We start from the raw sequence: 23,255 nt of genomic DNA, 5'->3' as shown, positions 1-23,255 counted from the left end.
AAGTTTTGTGAAAGCTCTACTTTTAAGATAAAAGATGTTTTGTCGTAAAAGATTTTTTTAGATTGATATTACGAATGATTTGTTTTAACGATAATAAGTTTAATGAAGAATCCATTTTAATGGGAAGATTTCCATATTGTGATTAGCGGCAGAATAATCGCCAAGTTCTACCTATATCTTCAGGACAGCGGCGAGAGAAACTAAAAAATACATCACAATCAGAGTTGGTAAGTTTTTGACATATGACGGTTTTTACCGGTTTATACCATGCTTTTTACCGTCATGTCAAAAAACCCTCTGTCAAAAACTGTCAAAAACCCATAATTTTTTTTAAAACTGTATTTTTATTTGAGTTTAACTGCTTATAATTTAAAATTAATTCATTTTTGGGCAATAAAATTAGAAAAAAAGTTGTTAAAGGATATTTAAGAACAGATTCTTGCATTTTCCCAACATGATTATATCAAAACATACCATTTGAAGTAAAATATTAGGATACTAAACAAAATTTTCAACATTTCCAAGCATCATTTTGTTTGGCATATTACATTACTGAAGAATGTTAAGTCATTCTTGACTTAGAGTTTGTTAGTAGTTACAAATTTTGAAAGTTTTGTTTAGCTTATTTCTAATATTTAAGAAATGCCAAAATTTAAATTCTTCTTTTTAGTTCTTGAATTTATTAATAGTTCCAAGCTTTTTTGTTTGTTTGTTTATTTCTAACAATGAAGAAGTGCAAAATTTTGAATCCTTTGCAAATCAAGTTATAATGATAAAAGTATCACTATTTTCAATAAGTATATAACAATATTTCTATATAAAAGTATATCCTTCTAAAAGAATACATGTATATAGTTGCAAAATCAATAGCAATCATTTACAACATTCATTTATAAAGACAATTATGTGAAAATAATATATTGTCCGCTATATGCCATAAATGAGAGAAAACAGTAGGTTTTTGACGGTTTTTACCGGTAAAAAACACGGTTTTTACCACTGTCATGTCAAAAACCAGTTTTTGACGGCAAAAACCCAACCCTGATCACAACACTCGTTTTTCTACTCGTGGCCACCTTCATGCAAACGCCTACATGATGACAGATCACAATACTACATGACAGACACGATACAGAAACCCCCGAGGCATAATTACAGCGAAATTGTCACAGAATGTTACTGAGGTCTTGCAGAAAGATTTTTCTTTTGAAGAGTAAAATATTTTAATTTTCTTTTCCACAGAAATTTACAAATAAAACTTGAATCGTGTGTTTAGATTATCACTTTTTGGCACGCTCAACTTACGCCGATAGTATCGTAATTCGATGTAATGTTTGGATTGTATTTTTGGCAGTTATTGATTTTCACATGGTTTTTAAATAGCCCGATATATATCAAACGATGTGGAAAATTCAAACTGTGCATTTGAGGATTTACTTTTTAATGCAATGAATCTACCGATTTTTTGGACTGTTATTGCAATGGATTACTCCATAGTTCTTAAATCTGATATTTTTTATACGATATAATTTATTACATCACCCTAATCTTAGAACCAGGGTTGGGTTTTTGACGTCAAAAAGTGGTTTTTGACATGACAAGGGTATAATAATGGTTTAAACCGTCAAAAAACCCGTCAAAAACTGAAGTTTGCCCAGAAAATATATAAACTTCAAAACTACCAACAGTTGCCATGCATTATATTGAAATTTAATTTTACTATAGGTAATCAGCAGGTTTTAAAATATTTTTTAATTAAAATTAAGGTAAAATAACAGATTTAAAATCTCAGAAATTTATATTCAAATGCATGTGCAGAAAAATTTTGCACAAAAATTGTTTAAATATTTATATTTAAAAAAAAAAAATTTTTCTTTTTGATACTTAAGAAAATTAAAAGTTTATTACTACGCATTTTTGACATATAAGGAACATATAACTAATATTTGTAAGGAACTTACAAGTTATGTTGTATAAATACAAACTTGATACAAGATACAAGTGTATAAAAAAAATTTTTTAATGTTATACCGAATATCTTTATTATCCAGTATGTTAATTTGAATTTAAAAGTAGTTATATTTATGAATAATGATAAATATAATTCATATTGTTTATTATATTTATTTATAATTATTACACTTATCATTTTAAAACAATTTTTATCTCTTAATTTTTTTTTCTCCACTCGTATTAAGAATGCAAATAATGCATATCTTGAAAGCAAGAAGTAATTATTCAACAGCTGAATATTTAGATATTCAACAAAACTATATCATATTCAGCAAAATGAATAGGCTTAATATACTGTAAATCGACACTAACTACTCTGTGTATTTAACAGAAAGCACTTAAATTTGTATTGTCTTATGTTAAAAAGATTATTAAGAAGATTTAAAAAAATATTAAAAAGATTTTTCTTTAAAAGAAGTTGTCTAATGTACAAAACTGCTAATGTTTATCTTTAAAAATGTCTAATTTTTAGTATAATCTATACCAGTGGTGCGCAAACTTTTTTCGACCGCGACCTGTTCACGACCTGTTCACAAATACGATGTATATTTCGAGCATTTCTTTCGTTTCATCGAATAAAAACATCATCATATTTGACTCATATTAATTTTATTTATAATTTTAAGAAAATACTTTTTGTATAACACAAAAATCAGTAAATTGCCCTTTAATGAGATGTATGTGGCTGCAAGTTTCTAATTATCTCATCGATGTTTGGATGTATGTTGCTAATTGCAATTCGCATATCATCTTCAGGTTTTAAACGGGAGTGGTATTTAGTTTTTATTGAAACTAGTTTGCTAAATCCAGTTTCACATAAATACGTTGATGCAAATTGTATTAACACTCTGATGGCATTCTTGCATAAAACGGGATATTGTTTTTCCACGGATAGCCAAAATGTTTGGCAAGGCTGAGTCTTAAATTGATTTCGAAGAGTATAATCACTAATCAGATCTATCAATTGCTCTTTCTCACTAATTTGAAGCGTTGAACTGCATATGTCAAAGGAAAATGGATCACGAATCCAACCAAGATCGTTTTCAGGAAAATCCTCGAATCTTCTCGAAAAATTTTTCTTTAACTTTTCAATGTGATTGGAAATGATGTTTTTAAATGTAAATATATCTATATTATTTTCCTTGATAAAATCGTTAAAGCAAGGGAACATGTTGGTGTTGTTTTTATTCAGTTCAGTTTGCCAGAGACTAAACTTATTCTTAAAAGCTTGAATTTTACTGGCTGTAGTTATGATAGTTGAATTCTCACTCTGCAGGCTCAAATTTGAGTTGTTAAGTTTTTCGAAAATATCAACTAAATAGCTCAGCTTCCCTAGCCAAACTTCATTGATATAATAACTTGCCAATCTATGTTTCTTTTCGATTTAGAACATGTACACTTCATTTCTCAAATCAAATATCCGCCGTAGTATTTCCCCACGTGAAAGCCATCTGACTTCGATGTGTAACAGTAATTTCTCATACGTTGAGCCCATCTCATTGCAAAGTATTGAAAAGAGACGGCTGTTGCATTTAATGTAGTTAATCGAACTAACAGCGTCTTGTAATACGTTGTGCAACTCTTCATCCATATCTTTTGCAACAAGAGCTTTCCGATGAATCATACAGTGATTAAATACCATATGAGGTGCCACCTTCTGAATTAAGCCCCTGAGCCCTTTATTCGAACCTGTTAATGCTGAAGCACCATCAGTACAAACCGCAACACAGTTTGCCCAGGTAAGGGACTTTGTTTCAAAATATTCATTTATTACTTCGTATATTTTTTCTCCAGTTGTTTTTCCTTCCAAATTTTTGCAACATAAAAACGTTTCTGTTATATCTTCATTAAAAATAACCTAACGTAAATAATTAGTTGTGACATTTTAGTAATATCGGTAGTCTCGTCCAGTTGTAAAGCAAATACAGATGAATTTTGTATGCGTTTTATGACTTCTGACTTGATATTTCGTGACATTTCGGAAATCCAATTGCAATTAAACAGTGAGTGATGGCGCTTCACTCTTTATATGTACACTGTATGGTATGCAGCATGCAGGGATAATGCATTTCATAAAAATTTGGCGACCCCCAAAAAACTTATGGCGACCACCACAGGGGTCGCGACCCCTAGTTTGCGCACCACTGATCTATACTATACACTAAATTTGGTTATAAATAAATTTCTTAATAATATCACTGCAGATTTTCAATAACACATGAAAATGAATACATAATATTACAAAAGATGTGAGTTTTCAAAAGTACAAGATTTTGGTTACTATTCAAAATATAAGTGTTTCTTCAAAATTTAAAATTTATTTTTTCTAGAACATATTTAGAAACACTATCCTTTAAAAAATATATAAATTTTATGTATTAATTAAATTTCACATATGAATATAGGTTTTTGACATTTTCGACATTTTTGACAATGAGGTTTTTGACGTGACGGTTTAAACCATGGTTTAAACTGTCAAAAACTGTCACATGTCAAAAACCTGCCAACCTTGCTTAGAACGAAACTTGCATTTGAGTAACCCATTTTTTGAAAAGCCTGATTTGCTTGATTTCGTCGATCTTTTTTTTTTACTACTATAGATTTCATGATTTTTAACTACTTTTTCTCAGGGTTCGTTGATTTAAATCACGATTTAAATCATGATTAAAATTAAATGATTTTTTTTTAAAAAACATTGATTTAAATCAACTGATTTTTATATATATATATTATATTGATTTTAAAAGTTAAAAAACAGTGCTTTAAATTATTGATTTTTTTATTATTTTCTTTTCTTAGTTTTAAAATTTATTTTAAATAAATTGCTGCATTAATTAATTTTAGTAAACGAAATTACTTTCTTTCTTGGTGTGTGTTAAACACATTTAAAACTACATGTTTCAAAATTTTTTGATTCTTAACATTGAAAGTACAGATTAAAGTAAATATTTAATGCTGTCTTAATATAGACTTGCATAGCTGTAGAAAGTAAATAAACATGATTTTTTTTCAAAAAGAAAAAAAGCAAATGTTAATAAAAATTCTACCTTTTGATTAAAAAAGCATGGAATTCAAATCTACATTATAGTTTATTGATGGAAATTTCTATATTTCTAAAGCTTGAAGTTATATTAAAAAGAAATTACCTTAATATGCCAAAAATAGAAAGAAAAAAAAAGCTGAGTTCAGATATTTTTTTCCTGATATAGCGTCATTCTTCCCTTTCAAAGTCTATTTTAGTAAACGAAGTTACTAGTTTAGTTATTTTGCCATTTTATAAATCATGAGGAAAAAAAAGATCAGGGTTTAAGCTGAGTCTAAAAATTCATTAGCAAAAAAGCTAAAATCTGAAAAAAGTTTTAGCAAAATGCTAAAATGCCATTAGGCTTATAAATATACTTTATATCAAACAAGTACTGTAAGTTATCTCACAAAGAATAGCTTAATGTACAAGAATATCAAAAAGAATACCTATAACAAAAAAAACACATTTATTATTTATCAAAACATTTTGGTTTATAATTAACAATCTTCCTTTCTTTCATGTTTGCCCATTTTACAAATGCTTCTTGAAAGTTAAATGCACTTTCAGGGCCCTCAATATTAATCATTAACAAATTGTTTACATGGTTGATTAACAACCTGTTTCGAATATTAGTTTTAGTCAAATTAAGGCAGCTAAAGCCCCTTTCACAGTCAACAGTGTGCATTGGTATTGTTGCACAATACTCTATAACAGAAGTTATTAATGGGTACTGTTCAGACACATCATTGGTATATAAAATCTTGTCTGATCAATCCTTCTTGTTTGATCAAGTTTTTTTCATGGATGTTAGCGTCGTGGTTTTTCGCGGAAGCTTTTTTTTTAATGGAATTTAGTAAAATCCTTTAGCGAAAATGCTTTGTTGAATTTTAGCATTTTTGAGGGGTCTTTTCGCATTTTGCGAAAAAAGCTACCGTAGCGGAAACCCTGAAAAAGATCACAATTTTAAATTAAAATTATGGTGTGCTAATTGAAACTTTGTGTTACTAGTTAAAGTAGTATTCTTTAAATTATCTATTTTATCTTGTTTTTTAATTTCAATCATGCCTTATTATCAAAATGGTCGCTATGCATTATAATGAAAAATTATTTTAGTAAGTTAGAGCTTCTAAAACATTGTTATAATATAGTTTTAATATTAATTTAATTTTGATTAAACATTTATAAAGTTTTTTCAATCATAAATTAAAGCTCTTATAGTGTATTTGAATAAAAATCAAAAAAATCTGATTTAAATCAAAAAAATCTGATTTAAATCAAAAAATTCCGATTTAAATCAAAATAATCTGATTTTTTTTATTTTTTTTAAAAAAATCAAAAAAATCACGAACCCTGCTTTTTCTATTGTGATGATTATTTACAAAATTCAAAGAAGGAAATAATAAGTGTGCTTTTCCCCCACCAAATGCAAGAATACCACCCATAATATTAGAATAAAAAATATTAAATGTTTAAACAAATTATACATCATTTATTTTGTAAACACAACACTTTTGTTATTTTAAAATAGTACCATATATGTTTATTATTATTAAAAGTATCTTGCAGAAAGACATTAGTGCTAGAGAGTTTTGTCGCAGATAGCTCATAAAAATTCTGCCACAGGTACAGAAATATCCCCAAATTAATAATAAACCGTATTAGAAAAGCTACGTTTTAACAGATCCAAATTTTTACTAAAATGACCCTCGTATTCTAGAATACCATTCAAGATGGCACACATTTTAATTTAAATTAAATGGTACTCTGCATTATATTATTGCCAACAATTTGGATTGCTATTCCCCCTTTTAATAATATATTCTGTTTGAAAATACAATATCTTATTGGTTAACGATCATCTGCTGTTTTTCCATTAGTTTAACACACGTAATCTGTAATAGAATATAAATATAATCGTAACATTTTTGAAGAAAATATTGCATAAAAGCAAATATTCTAATACAGATTAGGTGTTAATATTCTATTATGTGCAATTTTACTAGTCTTCGGAAAAATTGAGTGTTAATTCCATGTAAAAAAGGAAAATTTTAACTATTTCTCTCTTTATTAATAAAGTAAACGAATAAACGCATAGATGTTATAATCTTTTTAGGACATTTTTAGTCTTCAACTATATACAATATTTTTAATTGTAATATACAGGTACATTCTAGCTTTGAAGCATGAATCTGCGTACAAAAAGAAATTGCGTCTGCGTTATTACTCAGTCGTTTGACACTTATCTACTATAAATAGTAATTGAAAATAGAAGGAAACTACCATTTATAACAGCCTCCTTCTTTCACTTCTAAGGAGTAGTTTGTTGGGACACCTGTATTATATGGTAATAGTATTCGCGGAACTGATAGTTTAGCAGTTTCACCACTAATTAAGCACGATAAAAATAAGAATAATAGCTTAAGCATGATTTGCTTCGACACCGGTATAACATCAAAATTTACCGCCATCAAAACAACTGAACAGCACGATGTTTTCATTGAGTTAGCGGTTACGATGAAAACACTCCTGCTGAGAGTCACAGAGCTATTAGCCAAATTTTTCTAAAAAAAAAATTTTTTTGATCATATTAGTTTTATTTATAAAAATAAGATTGATTTTAAGATTTGAGACAAATAATTTTAAATTATTATCTTAATACTGAGAACTTTGCTTATCAGCAGCTATAATAATTAAATGCATAAATCTTATTGGCTGATTTTTATAATCATAGGGTTCAAAGCAGATCACAGAAGTCAAGCATCACTGGCTGCGGTCAGTGTGCGGGAAGGTGACCACTTGGATTAGTCTGCATAGGGGCCGAGGGTGTGTGGTATGGATCCTCATTGAACTGCTTTAAGGTAAAGTGCTCGCCTTAGCGAGGGGTTACTAAAGCGGAGAAGCCATCCCCTCTTCAGGGAATCGAAATTGTGATGCCATGTCTACGGATCATCCTCAGAAATATTTCCCAGACCATCGCCGATAGCCTATTGTGCAACTCTAGCAACATAACCGGGTGCAAGAACACGTGAGAGAAGAGACTTAGTATAGATAAAAAAAAATAAGCTTAAAACCTTATCAAAACCTAAAAATCTCCATTTTCTATAGGGTTTGCAGACTTGCAGTTTTTAATCCAACCCAGAAGACAAAGGAACTCTCTAAATAAACATTGAGACAAACTATCCTTCGTGGAGGTCTTTTACGGAACTAATCAGTAATTCCGTTACATGAAGAAGAGAACAGCACAAGCCTTCCATAGTTCGCCTAACAACATTAGGATTCTAACCCAAGACCCGTTTGCCACTGAAGATATTTTAGGCAGCACTGATGTCAGCGTGATCTGAGAGCAGGATTCGTATCATCCAGCAATTTCTGGGATTCGAACTTGCTTCACTTCATTAGGAGGCAAGTGTTCTCCTAATGAGTTCAGGGGGTAGAGCATTCGCCTTCCAATGAGGTGAACCGGGTTCGAATCCCGGCTATGGGTGGGTCGATATGAATCCTCATCCGGCTTGCACCGACCACAGTGCTGACGTGAAATATCCTCAGTGGTAAACGGAGCATGGGTTTGAGTCCCTTTTTCGTCAGGCTAACCGTGGAAGGATCTCGTGGTCTTCCTCTCGATGTAGCGCAAATGCGGATTAGTTCCATCAAAAAGTCCTCCTCGAAGGCAAAATTCTTCCAATAATCCAGAAGTTCCCTTGTCTTCTGGATCGGGTTCAAAATTACAAGGCTACGAAGTTGAAGTCGTAAACCCAAAAACTGGGTCGGCTGTTCAACGACGGTTATAAAATATAAAATGAAATCCACTTAACCCGGGGCCGGGATAGCCTAGTTGGTAGGGCACTGGACCTATGTCCAAGAGTTTGTGGGTTCAATTCCCGCCGACCGAGGACTCCCAATATAGTAAATGGTGACTGATGCACGTTAAATCTGTCGAGTTGCTAAGTCCTCCATGTTCCCAAAACAGATCAATACTTCTGGGGGTTCTGATCCAGAAGTTTCCTTGTCTTCTAGATTGGTTCAAAATTACAAGGCTACGGAGTTGAACATTAACCCAAAACCCAGTCGTAAACCCAAAATTGGGTCAGCTGTTCAAGGACGGATATGAAATAAAATGAAATCCACCATACCCAGAGCCGCGATGGCTGAGGGTACAGAGCGTTCGCCTACCGATGAGGTGAACCGGGTTCGAATCCCAGTTGATAGGAATTCCGCATCCGGCTTGCACCGACCACAGTGATGGCATGACCACATGATCAGTGGCAGACGGATCAAGGGCTAGAGTCCCTCGGCCATCAGGTTTACCGAGGGAGGTTCTCGTGGTCAACCTCTCTATGTAACGCAAATGCGAGTTAGTTCCATCAAAAAGTTCCCCACGATGGCAGATTTATCCCAATACTTCATCCAGGAGTTCCCTTGTCTTCTGGATTGTGTTCAAAGTTACAAGGCTTCGGTGGTGAATATTAGTAGTCGCAAATATAAAAATTTGGTTGACTGTTTAACGACGGTTATAAAATTATAAAATAAAATCCACTTAATCCCTCACGCCTTTCATACGAATGGTTTAAACAAAAATACAAATTTTAAGCCCTAAAGCACTTTTACGGACTTTTAGCTTCGCACGTGGTCACGATTAACAGCATTTTTTTTTTTAAATCGAGGGTAATTAGTATTTTAGGGACAAATGGGAGATGGGAGAAAATTGTGCGCAAGCATTTGATTCATTTTATAAAAATTAGAATAATAATAAATAAATTAATAAAATATTAGTTAAGAAAAGCGTTCCAATCTATGCCGTCGAAGACAATTCAATTAATGTAGTGTGAATAAACTGTTTCGATGTAAAAGTTCTCTATATGAAATTGGGTCGAATTATTAAACAACACTAATGTTAATAGCAGCATACACACAAAGAAAAATAAATCAATCAATAAAAAGATTAATAAATAAATAAATTTCGGAACAATTATTTTAAATTTTGTAAATCTGCCATAATTAAATTATTTGAAACTAGGGGCTTTGCTGACCAGTCCTCACATTTGCTGCAATAATTTATTTTTTCTTTTTTGACCATAGACAGTTTGATACATCTACATTTAAAGGTATTCAATTGAAGGATCCCGAACGTGTTATTGCATTAACATGGATTTGGTTTCACAAATTTTGTTTCCACTTTCATAGGGATAAAGTTTACAATTTATCATTTTGCTCAGTTGCCATGGAATCTTCACTTGCACCATTTTTTTTTCTTTCTAAATTCCTATTTAATTTTGAGTTATTATAAAGATCCCTTTAATGTTTCTCGGCAAAAAGATAATTTAATATTTATAGCGAAAGTTGATTTCTTATACACTTTAAAAAATTTTAATCATTATTTTCAATTGCATACATTATCTGAACATATTTTTACGCAAAGTTTAAAGTTAATTAAATTTTAATAATGTATATATATAATAATATATATAAGTGGTAGACATACTATATATTATAATTGAAATCAAATACATAATAATAGAAGAGAATATCAAAAAAGGACAATGAATAAATTTTACAGGTAAATACTGCTTAGTTAGGAATATAGAAATATTTCACGGTTAAACAATACCTTTACAACTTGTATTAATTTAATGTAAATGAAAACCAAAGAAATTTGGAGCTTTATCTAAGAGAATTGGATAATGAGATTTTCGACTTAAGTATGCTCCGACGACAGCAGCGAAACATTTAACGTGTATATATATTGCGAGGGGAAGTTGTCATGGACCGTGTCAACCTTCATCTATGAAAAGGTACCCCAACAAAGAATCGAGTTAACATGTCTTATATACTAGCGAATTGAAATTGCATTTTTGTAGTGGTAGACACACTACTGTACTACCCCACCAGAATTATAGCTCTGATAGAATTCGATGAATGGATACCACTAGTTGATTCATTGCTGTTTCGTGAAAAGTCGGGAGAGCTGTACTAAGATCGATCACCGTACTTTTGAGTGCTGATCTTTATTAAGTTCATGGACGTGGTCTCCTGTGTTGTCATTGGAAGAAGAGTGTATAGAGGGTAACATAGTGTGTGATCGAGATTGAGTAACAACAGTTCGAGGAGGTAGATGATGTCACAGTCGCAACCCAGATAGCAATATAAGGTTTTTTTCACCCAACAAAAACCTTTTCATGTAAACCTAAAAAGGGTTTTTTACACTGTTTACGTGTAAACCTTCTAACCTTAAAACGAGGTCTGCCACAATCTGCTCTATTCTACGCACATTACCCTAATCCAAAACCTTGGAAAAAAACCTTCTACATAACAACCATAAAACGAGGTTGTCTTAAGGTTTTCAAGCGGGAAAAAAACCTTGAATAAAGCTAGTTCTAAGATGAAAATCATCTTAAATCTACGTAATTATAAGGTTTTCGTTTGCAGCGTTTCGTATGCTCAGCTAAAATCTACCTTTTAATGAGATTTTCATTGACAATGCAATTTAATACTATTGCTAGTGTACGTCAGCTAAAACGTCATTCTGAACGTGATGTCATCTCTCCCACGATTGTATGACAGCGCGTTTTATTATTTGTTTTATATTTTTCTTCTTATAGCTTCTCAGTCCGAGGTAAATTCTCCTTTCCATCAATTTTGCTTGATTATTTTGGGGGAAATAGTCATTTTTAATCAGTCTAACTTACTTTGCTGTAAGAACTGAGCGAAAAAATTCCAAATATTTCTTCTTTGAGCTAAAAAAGAATGTTTGCATATTTCCCTACGTATAAGAAATTTCCTTGTTCATGAAGTTTATAAATATTGTTTTTATATTTAAATTTTAAACTCACTTCTTTAATACTGATTTTTATTTTAAAGTTCCTGTTAAAATTGATAATCACCAGGAAGTCATTAAAAATGATAAAAATTAAGATTTAAATGCTAAAATAGTTCAAATTTTTGTTCAACAAAATAAGAATGTTAAAAATATTTGAATTTTTTTTTTTGCAACGCTTATATTTTAAATCAATAAATTGGACACACAGAAAAATTACCTTAATTTTTAAGTATATAACAGGATAAAACAAAATTTAAACATTTAATTTATAGTGCTAACAACTGGCATTAATATTATTTTCTTTGATATTATGGAAAAGCATTTTTTTTTGTCTAGATAAATGGGAAACTTCTTAAAATATTATCTATAGAAAATAAAAGCCAGTTTTTATATTTTGTAGCTCAAATAGGTTGAAAATTTCTCAAAAACAATTGGATTTCAAATGTAGAAAATACAATAGCAATAAATAGATTTTTAAACAAGTATTTATTCCATAAATAATTGTTGTATCAAATAAAAAATTACACATCAATATAAAAATAAAAAATATGTCGAAGCAAAAATAAAAAATGAAGTTGTCAAACATTCAGAACATTCAGCAACTGAGGTTATTCCAGCTCTCGTTTCCCTGAAATATAAAATGAGAAAATTTACATCAGTGGAATTGAAACTACACTGTAAAAACAAACAGAAACCCTGTATTAATCATATTATAGAAGATCTCTGATTAGTAGAAAATTTCTTCGTGCTACTGGAAAAAAAAAATAGTAAATGAATTTTTTTGAAACAAAAACTGTTAAAAAAATCTTTGTAAATAAGATTTTTTCTTCCTGCATATCAGATCATACACAGTTCGGTAAAAGTCTGTACAGTTGATATCTAAAATTTTTATTTTGATTGTGGATCAAGAGATGGTGTTTACCATAGAAATTAGAATTGTGGTTGTCTTGTCATCTCATGAGAAGCGAGAGAACTTCATGCCCATTATGTGTGTTGATCATTGTAAAGGGTTGTGGAAAACAGGTTTCGTTGTTCTCTGGCTTGAGCTGAACTTGTTGAATATAATGTTTGTTGTTATTTCGATATCAAAGTTTTTAGTCGTCGAAGAGTAAAAACTTTGAACAAACCAAATAAATATGCATAATAATTCAGATCAAAACATTTTACAGTAATTTTTTTTTTTTTGTAATTTGAAAAAAAAAAGGTAATTTTTTTATAGAAATATCTATAGGAAAACTACAAAAATCTTTTTTAACAGATTTTTTTAGTGAAATACGAGGAAAAAAAACAATTGCACTAGAATCTGTCTATGAAGTTATACTGTGACTCCGTTAATAATTTAAACATGAAACTAATCAATAAAAATAAATAAAAGTATTCGCGCATCCTGTCCATATACAATAAAATAATAAGTCTACTCCTTAGTTTGTTTGCGTGCCTACTTGTAAGCATTAGCTACAGAATTTAGTTTGATTTTAAATTTCCACATGAATTCGCTAAATTCATAGAGTAATTTTTAAAATTTTGATCGGATTTCATTTTACAGTAAATTTAAGATTTTCAAATATTTTTATAAGATTATCATTTAACTGTTATTGGAATTTTTATATTAATTTAAATGTAATATCACACATAATTAATAAATAATAGCAGGTATTTTTATTACCATTAATGAATTATTAACAATGAAAAAAAAATTCTTAAAAGTATATATTTTTAAACGTCACTACAAAAAGATTTTACACAAATAAAACTCTTCATTTTTTTTTCATAATTTATAATTGCCAATAATTTAAAATATCAACTACAAGTTTCTTTTTATATATAAAGAAAAATATATATTAATGAACTAAAATTATATATTAATTATATATTAATGTACTATTAAATTTATCTGCTCAATAATATTTTAAAAACAAAATAAAACATACCTTCTCCTTTTTCTAAATTTGGCTTGTGAAAGCCAGTCACTTAAGGCTTCTTTAAAATAGTTTTCTTTAAATGTATCAAAAGACTGGATGCAAACATCTAAAAAAAGTGAATAAATGAATAAATGCGAATGAAATTTTATAATTCTTCTGTGTATATATATATATATATATATACTAGCTGTACCCTGCGTGCGTTGCAAAGCTTTCAGTTTGAATTTAAATTTTGTATTTAAGTGTGTAAATGAGATTTGTGATTATGATTTGAATAGAGAATTTTATTTAATGGTGAAAAAACCAGTGATAGTCTCAACAGTTAATTCTCGAGGATATCGTTAGTGAATTTTCAAACAGACATGTATGGTGATGCACACCGACTATGAAACATATTTTGGATGATGATCTGAAATAATTCTGGATCAATGGCGTCATGAATATTTCTGCTGATATGAGCTGACCAATTTGTCTTGGTGTGAGTTTTTCAATAAGCCAAATCATGTGGCAATTCTCTTTTTCTGCCGTTCAATAGAATGCATCAAACACCGTGTCTCTCTAAAAGCATGACTTTTTGCAATAAGACCAAGTTTAGAGCTTAATATTTGTTTTAACTCACGTGTGATAATGCATCATGAAGATCCGATGATGTTTGCCTAAGTTACTAAAGCTCTTTAATTTTAGCTCAAGCAGGATTGCATGTGAATGTAATAAATAACTCTAGCTGTCCATATGCGCACCGATACTTGTAGCAGCACCGAATGAAGTCATTTGGAAACACGAATGTACTGACCTATATTCGCCAAGAAAAGTTTCTATTGATTTGCTTGACCCGATAACAACGTTGATAATGGCTCGGCTGGCGACGTTAAATCTGGTAGTTACACTTTGCCTCCAGAACAGCAAATTCCAGCTGTTTCATTCTTAAATTTGAGAGCACTACAAAACATACATAATTGATCCATTTTTCCGATGATGACGCTTGGGTGAAAGACTATAGTTGGTTGTCGGATCATAGTGAAATGCACTGAGATTCAAATCAGAGTATTGGCAGCGTCTGAATAGCGAAGTGCGTTCTTGATTGATTTTTATTCTTGCATCCCGTTGCTCTGATGTTTCCGACGAACGGGCTTGAGTAGTGCGTAGTTGATTTGTTAACAGTCTTCTTTCCTGTTTCTCAGACGTTTCTAAGGAACGGGCTAAAGCATTGTGTTCTCGATTAGTTTCAAGTCTTTCTTCCCGTTGCTCCGATTTTTCTGAAACACGGTTAGTTCTCTTCTTGCGTGCTTGAGATGTTGATCGACTAAGAGTGATTCGTTTAGGCGGCATATTTTTGCAAATATTCTCTTTCAAACAAAAAGAAATGTAGAAGTTGACAGTGGTCGCAAATTTGCTAATTCGAAAATTCACGTATTTATTTTAAATAATAAAAAAGCAATAAAAATGAAATAAATTAAATAAGAAATATAATTATGATAAAATTTAAAACAAAAATCTATTTTTGGTAAAAATATACTTGTGGCTGCCCCTTGACGAAATTGGTAACTTATGTTTATCACCATTCCTGTTTGCGCGGAACACCGCGGTAACAGGAATGGCTGCCAAAACATAATGATATTTTAATAATACATTGGAAAATTTCAGCAAGACATCGGCTAAAACTTAATAAAATTGCAATGAACCCAATGTAAGCAAAATTAATAAACCCAATAAAATGCATTTTGAATCGAAATAAAAATTAATGGAGTAAGCACAGAAAGAAAAGGAAAAAAAAACTAACTTATTCATTAAGCTTTAATTTCCTCAGTTTTAGGTGCACAGAATTCTCTAATAGCAGTTAGATACTGTCTAAATTTATCATGAATAGAATCTGTGTTCCTCCATCGCCACATAAATTCGGCGAAATACGAATTGAAAATGGCGTCTGTGGTATCGGAATGGCGGTGACATTTTTTTCTAAAGTCCTTTTTTCATGACTGCCCACATACCTTCGATCCTATTGATCAGAAGCAATAGTAACCTAACCAGCCGGTATCCAACATAGAACTAACGGACTTCTGAAATTACATATACCGTTGAACATTTAAAAATAACGCTGAAATTTAAACGAATCAAAATCACGATTGGGATTCAACATCGGCCAGCTTGGAGATCAACCGCTATCACAACTTGGTGAGAATCAAGGGGCACCCTCAAATATAGTCTACTCCTATTTTTTAAATGAAATAATTAAAATGAATGTGAATTCGCAAACTTTGTAATAATAAACAATCTAATAGTTTTCAAATGACAACTGTCAGCAATGAAAAATTGCATACTAAATTGAACTAAAATTGCATACTAAATATAAATAATTATTAAAAGCGTGCAAGATGAATAAAATTTGCTTTTGCCTTGATTGTTATTAAACAGTTTTCACAATACTAAATCCGTGATACGACCAATGATTACGAAACTTATTCTCGTTGATTTTACGTGCTTGTGCTCACCTGAAATAAAGAACAGAATTATGATTAAATATTAAAGTATATGTAATTTACTTTTCTAAAAGAATAGAGCTATAAGATAGAAAATATCACTGTTGTTATCTTCAAGATATTTGAAAACTGATTCGTGTACAGCAAAATTTAAAACAATGGCTAACTTTTAACCAATCAGAAAATTCCATTTCGATTTTCGCTGATACCGCTGGAACGGTTTGTGGCAGATTGTTCTATTGTGAATCTAAACCATTCTCGAATCCTTCTGAAGGTACACAGAAAATTTCATTTAAATCAGTCCAGCCGTTTAGGAGGAGTTCAGTGACATACACACGAACAGACGAAATATATATATATATATATATATATATATATATATATATATATATATATATATATATATATATATTATTAGTTACCTCTAATCATCTTGTAAATGTCAGTCTTTTCAAAAGAGTTTTTCAATTGTCCACTTTTGCTTTTTCCAGTTAAACTGTAGCAGATGGCCACCTCATCTGTTATTAACCTTCTAAGAAGATTTGCCACAAAGGCCATACAGTCTTTACCATGGCAGCTAAACATGAAATCTTTCTAAAAAATATAAAACATTTTTAATTCTTTCATTTTCTGATGGAAATCAAATTTTTTTTTTTTCTTGTTCAATGAAAAAGTTGTGTATTGAGTAGAAATTTCCGTACGAAATTACAAAAATGTGAAACGCTCAGTCGGATTAAGAAAATTTTTAAAGTACTTAATTGATATAGAAAAACAAGCAATTTTTCAAACAAAATTACTTAAGTGAATAGCGTTGGGTAGAGGACTCAAGAATTGCCCTTCAATTTACAAAAAAGAAAATCTTTGACACTTTTTTAATTTTAGAAAAAAATTCAACATTGTACCAGATAATTAGCGTAGAAATATAACGTTAAATCTCGTTTTATTTTAAAATTTTGTTTTTTCTTCAAAAATACAGGAAACAATTGACAATTTTTCAGAATCAGATGGTCAAATAAAATTTTAATGTATTTAAATGAATATGAAAACAGGGCATTAAATTGCAGATTACAGACAAATTCAATACTATCTAATACTTAGATACAGTTGGGGTTATCCGTGGTATTTTACTAATGATCGCAGAAACTGCTCCTGACTGAGTATTTTATTACACGGTAATGATTAGTGGTTTATAATAACAGAGTATTATTATGAACCACTTAAAACAGGATTAAAAAGGGTAGTTCCCTAAAATAATAAATCTGTTGTTCTAAACCAGGGGTTTCCAACTTAGATGAGGCCGGGGGCCACAATTAAAAACACAAATCAAATGGCGGGCCGCAACTTTATCAAAATTTTATACTGGACTCTTTTATGTTTGAAAGAACATTAAATATTTCTGTCAGATTTTTACCAAGCTGTACAAAACAAAACTATTGAATTACAAATTAAAATAAGAAGTAGATTTTTAAAAATATCAAACTGCATATTAAATGATTCGGGCTACAATAACTTTAATGTGCAGCTATGTATTAAACAATTGATGTGCAACAGATATCAAGTTGTTAAGACATAAAACTTATACAGTAGCACACAAAATGTTCAATGAGAAAATTGAGGTTTGTCTACTGCAATCACCTGATAATAGATATTTGCATTTTAAATTTAAAATTTATAAATGTGTGCGTAAATATTTTCGCCGAAATTGAGTGGTTTCAAAAAGTTAAAACGGAGAATTTCTTCGAGAAAATTTCTGATACATACATGCTAAATTATATTCACAAAATACAAAAAAAAAAAAATATAAAATAAAAAAAAAGAGCAACATTCACGATTATTTTTGTATTTGAATAAATATTTTCTTGAATGCAAAACCTGAGAAATAAATATTTTTGCACCGCTGGTATGTAAAATTTCATTGAAACGAAGAATTTAGGTTTTTGTTAACGAGAAAAGTATTCTAAACCCATACAGATTTTGTACGAAAATTTCCCACAAAAAAAAAATAACAACTAATATATTTTAGTTCGCGGGCCACGAAAAAAGGCTTCGCGGGCCGGATGCGGCCCCCGGGCCGCCAGTTGGAAACCGCTGTTCTAAACCGTGACCCAAACTTGGTTCAAGGGCCTTATCTTAAATATGCTAATTTATTATTGTAGACTACATTTTAAATTATAAAACCAGACAACAATAAAAAAGTGTATCGTTGAAAAAACATGCCTCCTTTTAGTAGGATTTCAATTCCTGCCTTTAAATTGGCTGTCGTCACAATATTAAAAATATGGTTCTAATAGTTTAGGTAGGAGAGGAATCGAAAGTTTGGGTCAACCTTTAATGTCAATTTAATTCTTTGCGTATTTCACGTTCAAATAAATCTAAACTTTTTTCGCAAAATTATAAAATTCATTTAACCAAAACTAATTCTGGCAAAAAAAATTAATAATTAATTTTTTATTTTAATTAATATCGGTTGAAAAGTTTCTGAGTTGTTAGTTACACAATCTAAATACCCATTTAATAAACGTAATTAATTTAAGCGACGGTGTGCATGCATCCCGATAAGACGTTTAGTCTGAATTCGCGCACTAGCTAGTCGGGAAGGGGTTAACATTTCGATTTATGATGACTTCCTATCAGCCAATAATGTGACAATAAATTGTGCTAATAGTGGACAGAAAGCGATTAAAATATGTTTTGACATATAGCACAGAGTTCCAATTCTAAATTGCACATTCCTGCTACTAGGAAAAAAAGTCACATTTTCGATAGAAGATTATTCCTATAAGCAATAAATTCTACTTATAGTGGTTAGAAAACGAATAAAACACATATTATTCTGTCTAGAAATTAATGAGCTTAAGCTAATTGGAAAGTTACCGAAATTTAAATTGCAATCTTCTAGCCTTAAATAAACTCGAAAGTGCGCGAAGAAAGCATTATAAATGCTACGTTTGGCAAAACTCAGATTCAAACACACACAGTAATACACAGTTTGGATTTTAAAATCCTGATAAGTAGTCTGAAGCGTCATAAAAATTTTAATATGAATAAATCTCCAATTTGGGAAATATAATTTTTATTAGTTGAGCTATATTTTCATAATATTAATGCAAGTTTAATTAACGCTAGTATTAATTTCATTTTTAATAGTTATTTAAATTGTACTTTTTGCTTTTTTTTTGCAATGTCTCTGGAACTATTTACATGAATCTTCAGGCAACGTACATCCAAAAAAAAATTAATGTCAAATAATAATAATAAGAGTAATAAATTAAAATATTGATAGTTAAATTTAAATTATAGTTTCAGTGTTTACTTAAAATTTATTGAAATTAAGAAGAGAGCATAATAATCAATGTCCCTTAGGTTGTGTCATCCCAAGCATAAATTTAAGTTTTAGATTTCTAAGTTAAATGGTAATATTAATTGATAATCTTAAAAAAAATAACAATACGTAAATTAAATACTTAATAATGAAAATGAAATACAATCAAACGGTGTACCTACTTTTTTTGTTGAAAAGAAAATCGAATATCTTTAACTTGAAACAATATAACAGAATGTCAATAAAACTTAAACTCTAATTTCAATTTTAATTGCGAAAGCAAACTCCAAGAGTGATAATGATCACCAGCAGTAATATTAGTGCTTTGTTGCGCATGACGTAAGTTTTTAAGACAGTATTATTGGATGGAGGGGAATCAGGTTTACAATAATTTTCTAATGTTAAATTTAGTGAGATTGTTTCTTTTTTCTTTTTATTATTATTTTTAATCGAATGAGAATTTTGAAGTTTGAACATAAAGTATTGCCTTAAAGTTTCAGTACAGCAGGGCTAATAGAAGTTTTTCTAGTTTTTTAAAGAACTTTTTTTCAAAGTTTATTTATTGCTTTTCCGTTTTCATTTTATGTATTTTAGATATATAGTTGTTAGCTAATACAAATAAGACGTTAAAAGGAAAAGTAGAGATTTAAAAGACCAGATTTTTTAAACGACTTGAGTAAAATTTAATTAAGCTGACTTTTAGCCTCCCCTCCTCCTTTAGAAAAACGTGTTTTTTCTTATATCACTTCCTTTTACATTTTAATACTAATTTTTTATTTTCAACAGTGTTTTGTTGAAAATGCATATAAAAAAAAATTTCACTCTGAAAAACTGATGCAAATTATCAGCAATGGTTAAACATATACGTACCTGTTAACTCATAAACTTTTTAGAGAAAGCATTTTACTGTAGTTGCAAATTGTTTGATTGTCAGTTTGACAAATTTATTTCAAAATTATATGTAAAATCTCTACGTACAAATAACATATCTACAAGACTTGATTGTAATTGAATAATACCAAAACTAAACATTCAAACAATTATTTATTTACACCTCATATAAATGATATTAAATACAGTTCTTCATGCCTGAAACCTTTTAATTTTGAACCCAATCTAGGAGACAATGGAATACATTTGTCAAGTATTAAGACCATCTTGTGCTTTTATGAAAATTTGTTTCGATAAAATTTCACCACATTTGCGTTCAGGAAATCTCTTACTGTTAACCCGACGTCAAAGGGATCTCTCACACCAGGATGAGTTGGCCGCTTGCGTCATTTTTTGTCGCTGCTGGTAGACTGGGGCTGACCATCAGTTAGTTATATGCAATTCAACTTGTCGCTGTCCAGAATTAGGTGTCGATTACAATTGTAATTTATTCTAAATAATGATTGAACAAAAATAAATTACTAGAAATCAAAAACGATTACAAGCATTAATTACATTAGAAAAATGCTAATACAATTTAATTAGCTATTTTGTTTTCGATAAAGAAAAGAAATTCTTGAATATAATTTTATAAATAAATAAATTTTATTCTTCAAAAATAAAATAATCAGCATTTATAACTTTTTAATTTCACGGTTAAATTGTAAATAAAGTACTAAAAATAAAAACACTATATGAATAAAAAATAAGATTTATAAATATACCGATACATCCACTAATGCACTTAATATATTTTTAACTCTACCAAGTGAAATAGAGTTGAAAAATTCAACCTTATAACATTGATCGCAAAAACTGCAATTGATATTATTGAAATTTTATACAGAGTGCAAAAATTTAACGGACCATCCTGAATAACTTTTTATCTAATGATCAGATCTTCACGTTCTAGAACTATAACCTCAAAAATGCTTATTACTTAGTGCAGACGATATTTTAAGTTACGAAATCAGACAAAAATCGTACTTTCTCTAAGTAATTTCTTTTTCTCTCCAACTGATTTAGATTTCTGACCCCCAAAATCTAGAGGTTAGCCGCAATCAAGGAAATATGGTCTAAATAGTTTGGCCAGGAGCGCGGTCCAACAGTTGATTCCCATAATGTTAATTTTACTTTTTGCGTATTTCACCATATTTCAAGAGCTTTTTAAGCGAATTGAAAAATATTTGCACACAATTATGAAATTCGTTTATCCATTATGTTATGGAAGAAGTATATTTTAGTAAATATTTTTATTATTATTTTATAAAGTAATAGTCGGAAAAATTTTAAATTATGAGGTATGTATTTTTTTACATCCTTTAGAAATAGGTAATTTTACATGGCAAAATATAAAATTTGAGAAAAATCGGTTAAATTGTTTCTGAGAAATCGAATTTTAAATATACGCAGGAACAATTCAACCGATTTAACTCAACTTTGTGTTTTGCCATGCAAAATTACCTACATTAAAATTTAATAAGAAGTTGTATGCCTTACAATTCAAAATTTTTCCAGCTATTATTTAATAACATAATAAAAAATAATAAATGCCTACGAAAAATAATTTTTTGCGTGTAATTATCTTTAGAATAACGAATTTTTAAATTCTGTTCAAAATTTTTCAACTTGTTTAAAAAGATCTGGATATATCGCGAAAGACGCAAAAAGTAAAATTACAATTAAGGGATCCAAACTTTGGATCGCTCTCCTGATCAAACAATGTGAACCATATTCCCCAGACTGCGGCAACCCACTATATTTTGGGGGTTCAAAATCTAAATGCGTCTGAAAAAAGGTATGTTTATTCAGAGAAAGTAAAATTTTGCGCCTGATTTCGTAAGTTAAAATATCGTCTGCATTAATTAGCCTATGCCATCCCTTCGAACCATTAAAATTGAGTCACAAAACGTGAAGATCCGGTCATTAGATCAAAATTTATTCAGGGAGGTCTGTTTCTTATTTTGCACACTATACAGTGAGTTTTGTGCGCAAAAAGTTTTTAAATTCACTCCTAAGATATGATGAAATAAAGCTATGGGTCTAGGCTTTGAATCTACCCAGCTTTAGAGCAGGTACCAGCTTGTCGTGGAAATAAAAACGGAAAGTGCGCGATGCTGATTTTATAGTCACCATCACGCCGTTAGTCACAAATCGTGGACCATCTAATTCACAAGGGACTGTTGGGCGAATTTTTTGTATATTTTTTGTATCGAATATTTTAAATAAAATTCTCTTGGTGCGGATATTTTAGTGCTATACCATAATTAGTTCTGTAATGAGGTAAAATAAACGAGAATAGGCCACACATTTTAAAGGAACCGCAACGCATAGGACCCCTAAACACAATTTTTAAAAAAAATTTACATTTCTAAAGAAAAAAAATATTGAAGATCAAAATGAAATTTTTTAAAATTTTATTCATTTTTAATGTGATTATTCGAATGAAAAGTTTCGAAAAATTAACGTTAACTGTTATTTGTTGTGTTCACATTTTCTTAAAAAAGCAAAACTCGAAAACTGCTAAAGTATTTCTCGTTATAACAGGGAGACGGTAAAGCCCTTGACTTGATATGATTCAGACTCAACAGAAATGTTTTCCCAACTTTTTAAATCTAAACCGTGACTACAAGAAAACTTTAAAAAAAGGTTTTCGCTGCATACTTTCGCAGACCTTAGAAAACAATCCAAAAACATGGTCTTATACTCGTTTATTTGCTTTCCCTAAAATGAGGTTTTTTGCAAAATATTT

At 30.0% G+C, this 23,255-nt stretch overlaps 2 protein-coding genes across 2 annotated transcripts in view; both read right to left on the bottom strand.

Annotated features, from left to right (window-relative positions):
* Gp210 (nucleoporin 210) overlaps positions 1-7,554 on the bottom strand; it is a 66,094-nt gene extending 58,540 nt beyond the window's left edge. The window contains exon 1 of the mRNA XM_043041779.3: positions 7,319-7,554. Within this exon, the coding sequence (XP_042897713.2) occupies positions 7,319-7,536 (218 nt within the window). The 5' untranslated portion in view covers positions 7,537-7,554. The remainder of the gene's footprint in view (positions 1-7,318) is intronic.
* Positions 7,555-12,341: 4,787 nt separating this feature from the next.
* LOC147808187 (uncharacterized) lies at positions 12,342-20,370 on the bottom strand. The gene is made up of 4 exons (XM_087166124.1): positions 19,756-20,370; positions 16,674-16,845; positions 13,784-13,880; positions 12,342-12,480 (listed from the first exon to the last, which is right to left on the bottom strand). Exons 2-4 carry the CDS (start codon positions 16,834-16,836, stop codon positions 12,381-12,383), a joined length of 360 nt encoding a protein of 119 aa, XP_087022250.1. The 5' UTR covers positions 16,837-16,845; positions 19,756-20,370; the 3' UTR covers positions 12,342-12,380.
* Positions 20,371-23,255: the final 2,885 nt, after the last annotated feature.

This window comes from Parasteatoda tepidariorum, chromosome 6, assembly GCF_982258835.1.
Source record: "Parasteatoda tepidariorum strain Cologne lab strain chromosome 6, Ptep-v5.0, whole genome shotgun sequence".
Classification (NCBI taxonomy): Eukaryota; Metazoa; Arthropoda; class Arachnida; order Araneae; family Theridiidae; genus Parasteatoda; species Parasteatoda tepidariorum.
The sequence above is the reverse complement of the archived record's forward strand: the minus strand, read 5'-3'. Positions and strand labels throughout refer to the sequence as shown.